General features: G+C 37.7%; 1 protein-coding gene across 4 annotated transcripts in view; it reads right to left on the minus strand.

The window, feature by feature from the left end:
- zbtb49 (zinc finger and BTB domain containing 49) overlaps nt 1-13,498 on the minus strand; it is a 93,114-nt gene that overhangs the window by 13,723 nt on the left and 65,893 nt on the right. For 2 of the 4 annotated variants that reach the window (XM_062525155.1, XM_062525156.1), the window contains exons 4-7: nt 12,121-12,167; nt 10,429-10,502; nt 6,992-7,074; nt 1,123-1,284 (exon numbers count right to left, since the gene is read on the minus strand). In XM_062525155.1, the coding sequence (XP_062381139.1) occupies nt 1,123-1,284; nt 6,992-7,074; nt 10,429-10,502; nt 12,121-12,167 (366 nt within the window). Of the gene's footprint in view, nt 1-247; nt 482-517; nt 673-1,122; nt 1,285-6,991; nt 7,075-10,428; nt 10,503-12,120; nt 12,168-13,498 lie in introns of those variants that run through there. The other 2 variants (XM_062525157.1, XM_062525158.1) reach the window with 2 other exon arrangements.

Genomic DNA, 13,498 nt, shown 5'->3' on the forward strand with positions numbered 1-13,498 from the left:
AACCCATTTATTAGAATAAGTGAACATAATGCATATTGATGAATAAAACACTTTTTTTAGCGCAAATTATAAAGTTAACATCACTAATGGGGATAAGTGAACAGAATGCTAATAATTGAGTTCACTTTATTTTGAACTTACAAAGCAAAGTTGAAACAACACTAACTGCACAGTCATGTTGAAAATTCAAAGCTTAACAAAACTTAAAATAATGAGTTAAAGAAAAATAATAATCCATTTTGTTTGAACTTGAAGTTTTGAGGCAGCTGCTTAACTTATGATTTTAAGTAGAACCAAGTAGATATTTTTTACAGTGTGGAATTAAGGGACCAAGCCCAGCTCAGGGATGGCCCCTTCCTGTTCCAACATGACTGTGCAAAAGTGCACAAAGCAAGGTCCATTTATGGCATGGATGACAGACTTTGGTGTGGATGAACTTGACTGGCCCGCACAGAGTCTTGACGTAAACCCAACAGAACACCTTTGGGATGAAGTAGAGCGGATACTGAGAGTCACTCGCCTCGTCCAATATCAGTGTGTGACCTCACAAATGCCCTTCTGAAGGAATGGTAAAAGAATCCCAGAAACAAACTCCTAAACTTCATGGAAAGTTTTCCCAGAAGAGTTGAAGCTGTTCTAGCAGCAAAGAGTGGACCGACATCATAATAAACCCTATGGATTAAGGATGGGATGTGACTGAAGTTCATATGTGAGTCAAGACAGGTGAGCGAATACTTTTGGCAATATAGTGTATCTCCAAAACAAGCCGATGGTACAATATGTATTGCGATATTGTAGGGACTAGTGCAGTGGCGATTCAAAACATGCTTCTGTAGAATACCCATAACCCAATGACATGCCCGCAGGTAGGCCTGCTTTAAAAATAGGAACGTCATTCCAGCTAAGCATTCAATAACAAATATCGAATATTATAGTATTATAATAAATGTGTAGTAAGGAGAATATAAGCATCGCTGCATTTTACATTTTTTACACATCAAAATGACTGCTCGAATGACTGTCTGATATCACATTTAGCGCTTTTTATTTCATTTATTATACTTTCTCATTCTCAATTCTCATGTAAATGATTTCTCATTCAAAAGACATAAGATTCCTTACCACAGGTTTGGCAGTTGTGAGGTTTGTCTCCATTGTGACGAATTTTATGCTTTTGCAACTTTCTGTGCATGTTGAAAGACTTGCCACACTGGTCACAAGTAAATTCTTTATCAGTTGAGTGTGTCTTTTTATGTTCTTTCAAATTACAAAAGTTACTGAAACCTGTAGATTAAAAAAAACAATACAGAGAATGGTAGTCAAGGAGATAATTTAGTTGAGTTAAAACCTGCTAGTATCTATGTTAACATATATGCAAGTAAACATTTTTTTTAAAGATGCCTCCGATGATCAAGTCTGTACGGTGTTTCGCATACATAGATTAACATGCAATGTTTTTTCCATGTGCTATATCCACCATTGGCCAAGTCGATTTCCACCACAAATATAATCAAATTCTATGTGGAGTACCATATGATGCTGCTATCATAATCTGACCAGTACTTAAAATGTAGGTACTCCTATCCTCTAGTACTAGTATTGACAGATTCAGTGGGAACTCTTAGCGAAGGTGTCCTCTGCATTGTTTACACATGCTCACATATTCCATAATTGTAGCTGTGACACTGTAGCTTAAATGTTATATGATTGCTATACATTGCTGTGACTAAAAACGTCTGTCAAATGACTAAAAGATGTCTTATACTGTTTTGCCAGAGCAAAATAAACAGTCAATGTAATTGTACATTTTCTGCTTTGGATCTACGCTTAGAGAAATCACTGCCCAGGTGGGCAAATGCATTAGAGCGTCATCCGGGTACAGAACCAATCCTGAGTAAGGTCAGGAATAATGGGCAACACTGTGTTTGGTTCTGTAATGCGTGTTCAAGGTAGTCAGGATTAGCTTCAGCCAATTAGCATGGCATTTGGCCGCCAACTTTTTTTGAAAACATGGCGTTACATGGTTGCAACTTCCGGCACCAGTTTTTACATGCTGATTGGTAGATGACAGCTCATACAAGAGTTAAGTATTGGGCACGAGCGTACCCACACATCCATGTTGGTTAAGCATTTCCGGAAGACAATAAATAAAATGTCTGCCTCCTTGGATTAAGCTATGGATACTAGTGCTGCCACTAACGACTAATTTTCTAACGATTAATCTTTCGACTAATTTTTCGATTAGTCGACTAATCTAAACGACTATTTTTCTTTAATAAAATCAAGTTTTCATTATTTTGTTGTGTCCATTTTATTTTTAACTCAACTGAAGGGCCAAAACATGACATATAGCCATAGATATAGATATGCTCATATCAATATCAGCCTACTTTTGTAGAGTTAATAACAGAATGAATAACATTACAGCCGTTAGAGACGGGAGACCAAACATAAATAGGGGGTCAATAGCAAAACGATTATTAGACTAAAAAAATTGGCATCGACTAATTTTCATAATCGATTAGTTTGATTATGTCGATTAATCGCGGCAGCACTAATGGATACTTGACTTAATACCTACAGTGGGAAGAATAAGTATTTAAACCCATGCTAAAGTTGACTAAAAAGAGGAATATAAAATTATCTTTTGGAAATTGATCTTAATGCCTTAATTAGAAAAAAGGGCAACACTTTACTTGACGGGTTGTTTATAACACATTCATAACAGCTGTCATGAACTGCACATGACTCAACATTCATACCAACCCTTTCATGAATGTGGAAGACAAAACGTCAAAAACTTGTCAAAATAAAAGTCCAACAATAGCAAAGCAGAATTGCTGTCTTTTTTGTTTTAGCCAACCTGATCATGTCATATCTTAGTCAACGGGGGAAGTCCAGTGTTCAGGAGAACTTAGTTTTTTGTTATTTATGATAGTAACCCCTGAAGAATGCATAATTGTCTACCACAATGACAGTATATATAGATATGGGTCATTCCACGTCAAATCAACCAGAGCACACGCACTTGCATCTCAAAAAAATCTGAAAAAAAATACCATGTGCACCTACAGGGCCTGAATTTCATTTTTCACAACAGGGGGAATTCCCCCCCTCAGTGACTCCAATGGGGGGGATTTATACAGTTTGGGGGGAGAATTATACAGTTTGCGGAGAACATTACTTGTAGGCTTAAACCAGTGGCGGCTGGTGGTTTTAGAATTAACTGAGGAAGGTGTGCGCGCGGGGTTGGTCTTTCAGAGAGGGAAGTTGTTAAACCCACATTATGGTTATGGATATGATTTAATGCCAAAGTAAGTGAACTGGAATTAATAAATTTAATTATTTGTACCCCAGCTTGTTACTATTCTTTTAGTATCCTGTGCTGTTTTATACCCCTCCACTGCAAGACATAATGCATGCACTGAAAATGTGCTAGGACTTTTATTTTGATATGGGTCCTAGAGTTGAGTAGAACGTTTTTAGCTGTTTGTTAGCAGCTGGGTAGAAGTGTCAAACTTCTAAAGCAAAGGATTCAGGCTCTACTTTGATGCCCCCAAACCAGTTGTACAATCATGATCTAACCCAAAACAATAACAGACAGAGACATGACATGTAGCGATCTCAACTGTGACTATAGGAGCGGATCTGTAGTCACCAGAGTGGACACAAAACTTTGTAAGTCCAGTGAGTGATACGAAGTTCGATGCTAAATAAAACGTTTGATTTATTAACAACTAACCAACTGAAATGATTAAGTTAATTCAGTTCATTTTCAATCCACAAGCTCGACTTTCCTGCAGCATGACAACTTCTGATATGTACAGTTAACCTGCATTTCTGATTGGATATCAGCAACACAATCAGCTCCACTGATTGGTTCATTGACGGAGGCCCTTCCGCGGAGGATCCTCCCTTTGGCCATTCACTTCAATGATATTCACGAGCCGCGGGGGTCTGGAGAGTTTATTATGGGCACTTATTAAGTGTGCGGGAATCTCCCGCATTAGAATCATTAAGGTGCGGGAAATGAAAAAAAATATGCGGGATACCCGCAATCCCGTACACAAATTCAGGCCCTGACCTATGTTACCCAGGAGACACTCTGTAAATATATGTCTTCTGTAAGCCTAAACAGAGCCCAGCCAAGAACTCCAATAACATTTTGATCAACTTTGAGGGACTGCTATGACCATGCAGGATCATCCAGACTACTTGTGGTGATTTTACTGCATACTATTCCTATTTATGCACCAGCCTGCAAGATTTGAGCCTCCTATAGATTCCATTTCTTGAGCAATGAGCTTGTGAACGTTGACAAAAAAAAGAGGCAGAACAAATTTGACACCCCCCTCCCTCCATAAAACTGGCTGTTACTTGAAAAGGATTGATCTTAGCACAAAAACATTTTACAGAGTGTCTCCTGGGTAACATACGCACGCAGGATATTTTTTCAGATTTTTTTGAGACGCAAGTGCGTGCGCTCTGGTTGATTTGACGTGGAATGACCCATATATAAAACAGGAATTTCCAACCATTCAGAGGTCCACAGATGGTCAGTAGTTCACTTCCCAGTATGATGAATACTTCACAACTCGTATAGTAAAGTGACATTTGAAGTACTTATTTTGACAAGTTTTTGTCATTTTATCTTCCACATTCATGAAAGTGTTGGTATGAATGTTGAGTCATGTTTCATAAATCAGTCATGAATGTTTCATGTGCAGTTCATTACAGCTGTTATGAATGTGTTATGAATGAACCAGTCAAGTAAAGTGTTACCGAAAAAAAGAGTAAAATATCCTACCGTTACGGACACCAATTTTCATTGTGAATAAAGCATGCATCTTAAATAAATAAATGTTCCTCCTTAAAATAGGTATTTGACCCCTATGTTAAATTTCCATAGAGGCAGGACGATTTTTTTACACGTTTTTATTTTTTAAAGGCCAGCTATTTCATGGATCCAGGAATCTCTGCATCCTGATAAAGTCCCCTTTGCCTTTGGAATTAAAATAGCCCCACATCATAACATACCCTTCACCATACCTAGAGATCGGCATGGTGTTTTCTCCAGTTAGCCTGTTTGATGCTCATTGAGCTCAATGCAATTCAAACCAGCTAATAGGCTAACTGAAAGAAACACCATGTCAATCTCTAGGTATTTATACTTTGTGCTTTGATTTGATTTAAAATCTGATTGGAATTTTGCAAGGGTACTGTTTTCGTTGAGGAAGCTGATTACAAGTTTTTCCAAATACTTTGCTCAGGAAAGGTAGGTTTGATATATGCCTGTAGTTACTCAGGATAGTATGATCAAGATTTGACTTTTTAAGCAGAGATTTCAGAAGTGGTTTTAAAAGCAGTCGGAAATATACCTGTTTCTAATGAGGTATTTATTATCTTGATAATAAATGATAATGATCCATATTTATTATTTGATAATAAATTAAGTTAAGCGATCAAGTACGTTTTTGAGGAATCTAGTAGGGATTGGATCTAATGCGCATGTTGAGGAGCTGTGTTACCAATAGCCTTCCTCATAGAAACTACTTTGTTTTTGAAGAAATCTACAAATTCTTCACAACTTATAGAGGATGCCTACCTTAGAGAATTAGATTATTCTCTCATTCTGAATAGCTCTATCATCATTTTCTATTTTTTTTTTCTTTTAGAATGGCACGGGTGCAACCTAGTTTTTCCTCCATGTTCTCTCAGTATTTCTACAGGTTCTTTTTAGGTCATGGATATTTCCGTTCATCCAAGGGGTCAGTTTGCTACAGGGCTTTTTTTAGTCCTTAAAGGAGCCAAGGACACCAAGTTCACTAGTTGAAAGCCTCTACGACTTGATCAATAGAATGATTTAAAATATCTGAATTTATGGAGTTTGAGAAAGGCTATTAACTGCTGTACTGATCCAGGGTCCAAGAATCGTGATTTGATTGTAGTTTTGGGAAGAATTTTTAAAGCAACACCATGGAAGTTTTGATCTCAGGGTCCCCCTACAGCTGGGAAACAAGTTTCTTACGTCCGATGTCTACAGTACTTAGCCTTACTAGAGTAATTTTCGTCTGATAGCTAAGCCTACATATTGCACACAAAATAGCCTAATAAAGCCAGTCCAAAGCATTTAAGGATCATTAGTTGTGTAGGCTAAAGTGAATCCTTACTTAACATTGACACGTTGTGTTTATTATATTATCACATATGAACATCGCATTATGGGATTTCGAGACAAGGGGCAAACTTCCACATTGCCATTCCCAAAATGATATCCCAACCAATGAAAGACATTTATGCCTAAGCGCGTTCCCGAACAATTTACTGTCCTGGAAGAATATCCAGTCTGCATCAACGACGCATCGTTGCACCTCACATTGTCTCTGTCCTTAATGTGGAACCTAACAGCTGGTGCCGGAAACGAGCGCCCATCATTTTCATGAAGATGGCTGCGGTCAGTTTAAAACTTTTTTGGCTGAAGTAGCTACCCTAGCACAGGCCATTGAAATGAATGAGGGCAGGACTCTAGTCACTCTCTCCAGTCATATAATATACATCCATGGGTAAAACAGCTACGCCGCACCATCAAACTACTTCTTTCTGCTGCATATCAACTAATTTCTCAACTTGCAGGACAAACTGCCATTACTAGTTCTTAATTGATGGTTGCTACTAAAGGCCAGTCATTAGTTCCATTAGTTCTGTTTTTTTTTTTTTTTTTTTTTCTTTTTTCTGAGTGATTCCAAATTTCGAATCCTCGTGTATGTGCACTGATCAATCAACATTCTCAAACAAAGAAGCAAAACAACCAGGCAAGTTAGTCAAACAAAAGAAATTCTCAAAACATTTGGGGTTGCCAACATTTTGTGACATCAAAATAGGGGTCACCTGCCGAAAAAGGCCTTGGCCTATGTGTTAAGTACTAAGTGAAAGTGAGAGAGTGAGAGAGAGACGAAAGAAAATTCACTCATATTTCAACTAAACCACTAACCTCGTCCGCAAACATCACACAGATGAGGCCTTTCCCCTGTGTGGATGACAATGTGACGCTGGACATCCCCTGAGGCAGCGAAGCTGTCGAGAAAGTGAGGTCACGGTGATCATTATATTCTGCTACTGTACTAGATGCTGGAGTTGGGGGGGGGGGGGGGGGGCAATGGTGCCTATGCCACATTTGGGTCCAAGTGTCCACAAGGACCCCGGTTTGAGTCCGACCCAGATTGTTTCCCCGATTCCCAACCCATTTCTGTCTCCCACTTGATTCCTGTCTCTCTCTTCACTGTCCTGTTACAATAAAGCCAAAAAGTAAAAAAAAAAAGATATACAGTGCCCTCCAAACGTATTGGAACACATGCTTAAAGTTAAATATAAAATCATCTTTTGGAAATTGATGTCAATGCCTTAAATGAAACAATGAGGAAATATTCAACCTTTAAGAACATCAATTTTCTTTGTGAATGAATAATGTATTGTAAACAAATAAATGTTTTCCTTAAAATATAGGGGGTCATAAGTATTGGAACGCCCATGTTAAATTCCCATGGAGGATTTTTATTTTTATTTTTAAAGGCCAGTTATTGCATGGATCCAGGACACTATGCACCCTGATAAAAGCCCCTTGGCCTTTGGAATTAAAATAACCCCACATCAACACTATACCCTTCACCATACTAACAGTTTGGCATACTTTATGTCAGTTATTAGCTGTTAGCTAATTAGCTGGTTTCATTCTCATTGAGCTCAATGCAATTCAAACCAGCTAATTAGATAACAGCTAATAACTGACATAAAGCATGCCAAACTGTTAATATGGTGAAGGGTATATATATATATATATATATATATATATATATATATATATATATATATATATATTTATTTACAATACATTATTCATTCACAAAGAAAATTGATGCCCTTAAAATTTTAATATTTCCTCATTGTTTCATTTAAGGCATTAAGATCAATTTCCAAAAGATGACTTCATATTTAACTTTATGCATGTGTTCCAATACTTTTGGAGGGCACTGTATATGTATGTACCTAAAAATGTAAAACATAACATTGATTTAATATTTCACAACCATTTTAGTTGAGATTAACACCTCAATGGTAGATATACATTGAATCAACAATATACAAATTCTGCCAAAACTTGAGAAAGACTTGAGATAACGGTGACATTGAAATATCATTGGTTTCTTTAGGTAAAGATTAGATAGCCTAAAATAAATCTGAATAATGACAATGTATTGTCCGCCGTCATTTTTGGAAAATAAGGCCATCCTTAAAAATGCCGTAACCCGGGCGAAAAAAATATATTGGGTATATATATATTTTTTTTTCACGGTTCAAAGTAGGCTAAAAAAAAAAACAGTGTTCACTTACATACCAGGGAAATTCCCAAAGTCAAATCGGAAAATAAAAGGCAACACAGTAAAGTACAAATAAATAATGAATTATACAGTGTTCTCATTCCAAAATTAGTAAACCTAGAGGGGAGGTTGGAGGGCACTATGGAATTGGGAATGGACCACAACCAAGCCAACAACAACCCAGACAACATAACCATAATCCATATCAAACTTTCATCCAACGCTTCATGTGGATTTCTTTGCTGCACAAGTGCAAAAATAGAGGATTTCTTTTGTTACAAATTAAATCAGAATTCCCCAAACCTCTGCCCCAGCCCAATCTCCAAGAAAACAACCCCAGACGTACACCACTCAAACATTGTTCATTTAGCCCAAACTGGTATTCGTGACCGCATGGATTGGAGAGGGAGTGGGCTTAATTTCCAAAGTTGTTTCAAAGAAATAGAGCTTGCAGCCAATAGCCAGCAGCGCATGGAGCACCATGATGCATGCCACTGTGGCAAAAGCAGCCGCCTTGGTGTCGGCCTGTAGTGATACTTCGGGTCACCCTGCTGGGCCAGAAAGGTAAAGAGGTTCCCACTGATGGCCACTGAGAATACCAGTGTCACACAGATCCAGAAGGTCCATATAAATCTGGATTGTTTCTGATGTGATGCCTAATAAAATTTCACCCAGGCAAAGGCATCACAGATCCTTTGATCCTATCCAGCACCTGCATTGTGTCTATATTGAAGAACGACTGGTAGTATTCAAATGTCCAAAACCCACTGGTTGGTTTCTCACCCCAGGTATGAATTTAAACACATTTGCATATTTTGGCATTACTAACTCATTCTGATGTATGTTATAGACCACAAACAAGTTGGAAAATCTTATTGAAATCTTTTTTTGATCAAACATTTTAACTTCAGGCGACACTGTTAGACTAATGGGGAGAATTGATGGGAAATATATGGGCACAGTTCTTCCAGAACTTCGTGCCAAGTTAACGCGATGTTGAGGTGTTTTAATGCATTTTTTAGATGAATAATGGTGTCCGAACTAGTAGCCTAACTTTTAACGTTGACCGCGAACATTTTCTATAGCCGCAGCCATCATTACAGTCAAGCACGATGCACAAACCATTAACAGTGAATGAAACGAAGCGTAGCCTAGTCCTACACAATACGCGTTATAGAGACGGGGAGGCTGAGATATCATTCCAAAACTCCGGTAATTTTAGGATAAAGGCCTAGCATAAAAAATGTAGGCCTACAGGCTAAAGAGCGGTGACCGGCATCAATTCCGACATAGCCTACTCCCATTCGAACGTGGGCACAGGTGTCCGCTCAAAACCAACAAATCGATTTAGGCTACTGCTAAATCTCGGTCTCAATCACTCGTCATTCACCCTCATCGAACAACAACACAACATAAACGTAGGCTACTAAACGATTACTAAACGTCTTATCAATTGCTAACCTATCTGAACCAAATATTCCCCCTTGGACATCTTCCCCCAATCAAAACACATCAGAACTCATTCTGTGACACCGAAGGGAGAGGGAGAGACACTCTCACGCACACGCAGGAGACACAACCAACGGGACAGTCAAACATTGTCTAGTTACTTAATAAACCGTCTCTGAGACAGTCCAACAAGGGGGCTAATAGACTTGGCACTTCAACATTATTGTATTGAGTTTGTATTGGTTGTTGGAAGAGCAAAAAAAAAAAAAATCAACCGGTCTTAACCTCAAGTCCGGCCCTAAACTGACAGAGTCGGTCGGGTTACGGCAAACGGAAATATTTTTAAGGATGGCCTAAGTCTCGACAGGGTGAACAGGATCCTGATATGAAGTGGACCCAAATGATTGCAGAATTACTGTTAATTACTTGATTCGAGAAAGTACCGTGTGTTGATCATACTGAGCACATCTTCATAAAGGACATTTCCATTTAATTTACATTTTACAAAAAAAATCATAGTTTGCTATTTCTCAACAGTAAACAAGCAACAGTATTTCAACTACTGAGCAATTCAAGTGTATATTGATAAAAGTGTTTCCAGTACCTTTTCCCACAGAGTTCACATATGTAAGGTTTTTCTCCTGAATGGCGGCGTAAATGTGTCTGCAAATTACCTGACTGTACAAAAAACAAAACATAATATTTAGTCAAATATCTAATTTCAGGACCCAGCCATGGCGAAACTGGCTGAAGCACCTGAACCATACACCACACGAATACAAATACGAATACGGTCCTTTCCGGATCCCACCCCGACTCACTCAGAGCCATAGAGAGAGAGTTGCAAAACACTTTGATGTCGCCGGCACGTGATCAAAAGTTCCAGAAAACCTGCGCTGAATGGCTGATTCGCAGGAAGGTGGGTTGTAATTCTGGATGCTGGAAGGGGTATTGACTCATTGACTACTGATCAAGAGATTGGCTGTCAATAGTTCCAAAAGTCCCATAACGAGGAAATAGCCTGGAAAAAGCGCTGCCATTTTTTCCTATGGAGGTCTATGGGAGTGTCGTCACTCTGTTTTTATTACTGCTCTGGACTCTCTCTCCCACTCACTTCCTGTCATTCTCCACTGTCCTATCAAATTAAAGGCATAAAAAGCCCCAAAAATATTAATTAAAAAAGTAAATAATAATAATTTCAATTGATTACCTAGTTATATTAATCATATTGGTATAATCATACCTAACTTCAATTGCTAGTTGGGTTATTCTATGCTACAACATATCAAGGTCCCAACATGACCCCTCCTTTTTTCACTTTTAATACAACAAAACCCTTCACAAAGATGAGCGTCTGTATGGCTGTCGACCAGCTTTAAATGCTGGGTCAAATTCAAGACCTGCACACTATAATACTGTAGATTTTCACTAGGCCATTGACTAAACTGACATTGGCCGGGTTTCCCAAAATCGTTAAGAAGCTCTTAAGTCCTAAGAACTTCTTAGGAGCGTTCTTAGAACATTCTTACAACGCTCCTAAGAAGTTCTTAGCACTTAAGAGCTTCTTAACAATTTTGGGAAACCCGGCCATTGTTGTTTATTATTACCTTTCTCCTTAATGTAGCCTTACCATGCCTTTGTTATTGGTATTATATGATTGACTGAATGGACATTATGTTATTTGATATTCTCCTTTTTTTTTTAAATTAAAGTTGGCCATCTCCCCTATGGACAAGTGTTTTGTGAATCAACACCTGTGCTAAATCACTCAAACAATGCATCTGGTTCGTCCAATGTAATTGCTATGTCCATATATCAAACAAGTAAGGGATAATGTATAGAACACTGGTCATTATCGGGAAAATAAGTTTACTATAAAAATGTTGATTTGCTTTTTATCATCCTGTTTACATTGTAGTGTATGTTGTGTGTGGGGTCTTAAGCTGCTGGGACCTTGAATTTCCCCTTGGCCTTGGGAATCAATTAAGTATCTATCAACCTACCTACCTACCTATCTATCTATCTATCTATCTATCTATCTATCTATCTATCTATCTATCTATCTATCTATCTATCTATCTATCTACTGTATCTACTGTATCTAAGGTTTGGCAGACTACGAAATTCGGCCAAAACCTTGCGCTCGGTGTACCACTATTTAATATTTTCTTATAATTCTAGGATCACAATGGGTTTTCATACAAATACACAAATTGTCAGTGGATAATGGGAAATGCACTGGTTATTTACAGTAGCTCAAAAGTCTCTGAAATGTCTAAAATTAAAAAATTCATACCTGTGAAAAATGTTTGCCACATATGTTACACTGGAATGGTTTCTCACCTGTTCAATGAAAAAAGAACACCCACACATGTTATTTGTGCCTTCAGCTGAACAACCACACATAACCACACCACTTGTTATACAGTGTTTTACACGGAATGACATATTAGCTGGTAGGAAACATCATACAGTTTACTTCACATGACTAATGAGTCTTGGAATTATCCAAGGGAATACCTGAAATATTATTTAATTAAAATACTAAATAGTATTTGAAGAATACATAAAGTACTACGGGGATTCATAGATTACTGTGATATATGATTTTTTGGTAACACTTTACATTACGGCTCGCTAATAAGGTGGTAATTGTATGGTAATTTCTATGTAATTTCATGGTAACAATCCCTTGTTACCACTTGTTACCACTTATTACAAGTTATTTCCATGCAGTTTCCAGTGCAACTCTGCAGTTTTTAGGTAATAGCGATGCAAACAGCTTTCATTTTGAGTATAATAAAATGGTAATTATTTGAAACTTTACTTCTTGTTTTTGTTTAATTACATGACAAACAAGGAGGTAATTTCCAGGAAAATACACAGCATCAGGGCCGTAAAATACATTATCACTTATTTCCACCCAATTACTTAGTTATTAGCCTACTAAGAAAGAGAAAAACCAAGTCATTCTCGTAGTAAGCTGGTAAAGAAGACATTATGTGCCTGTAACTAAACTGGAACAAGTGAAGTAATTTTATGGAAACTATATGGTATCAGAGCTGTAAAATGCACTATTGCCTCTTCCTATTTAATTACCTAGCTGTGTTGATAAACCCATCAATTATCCTTATGACATTTTTAGTGTTGTTTTTGTTTAATTACCTGAAAAACAAGGAGGTAATTACCAGGAAAACACACAGTATCAGGGCCGTAAAATACATTATCACCTATTTCCACTCAATTACTTGGTTATTACCATCTGGCTAGGCTATTTTGTAGCCTACTGACATTCAACACACAAACACATGTTGAGTACGACCTTTATTACTTTGTTCTGCAAAAAAAGAAAGTTAACATTTAACATACAACATTTAAAGTAGCCTGTAAATCCGCCGAAAATTTAACTAAGCCATGGAAGAAGTATTTTTCGTTGATCAGCAGTAGGCTAGCCTGCAGAGCTAGCATGAGCTACAGCCCAAAATCGCTAACAGTGGCATAAAGCCATAGGCTACGCTTTCAAAATTAAACCACTAACATTGCTCAAAACAGTGCAAAACCTCGTCAGCAGCTAACTCGAGGTGTCTACACATAAAACAAAGCACCAGTTAGTCTGTAAACTTTGGAATAGTCTGTACACACTTAGAAATCGTTCGAGACTGCAACTCTATATG

Source organism: Sardina pilchardus, chromosome 21 (genome assembly GCF_963854185.1).
Source record: "Sardina pilchardus chromosome 21, fSarPil1.1, whole genome shotgun sequence".
NCBI classification, from domain to species: Eukaryota; Metazoa; Chordata; class Actinopteri; order Clupeiformes; family Clupeidae; genus Sardina; species Sardina pilchardus.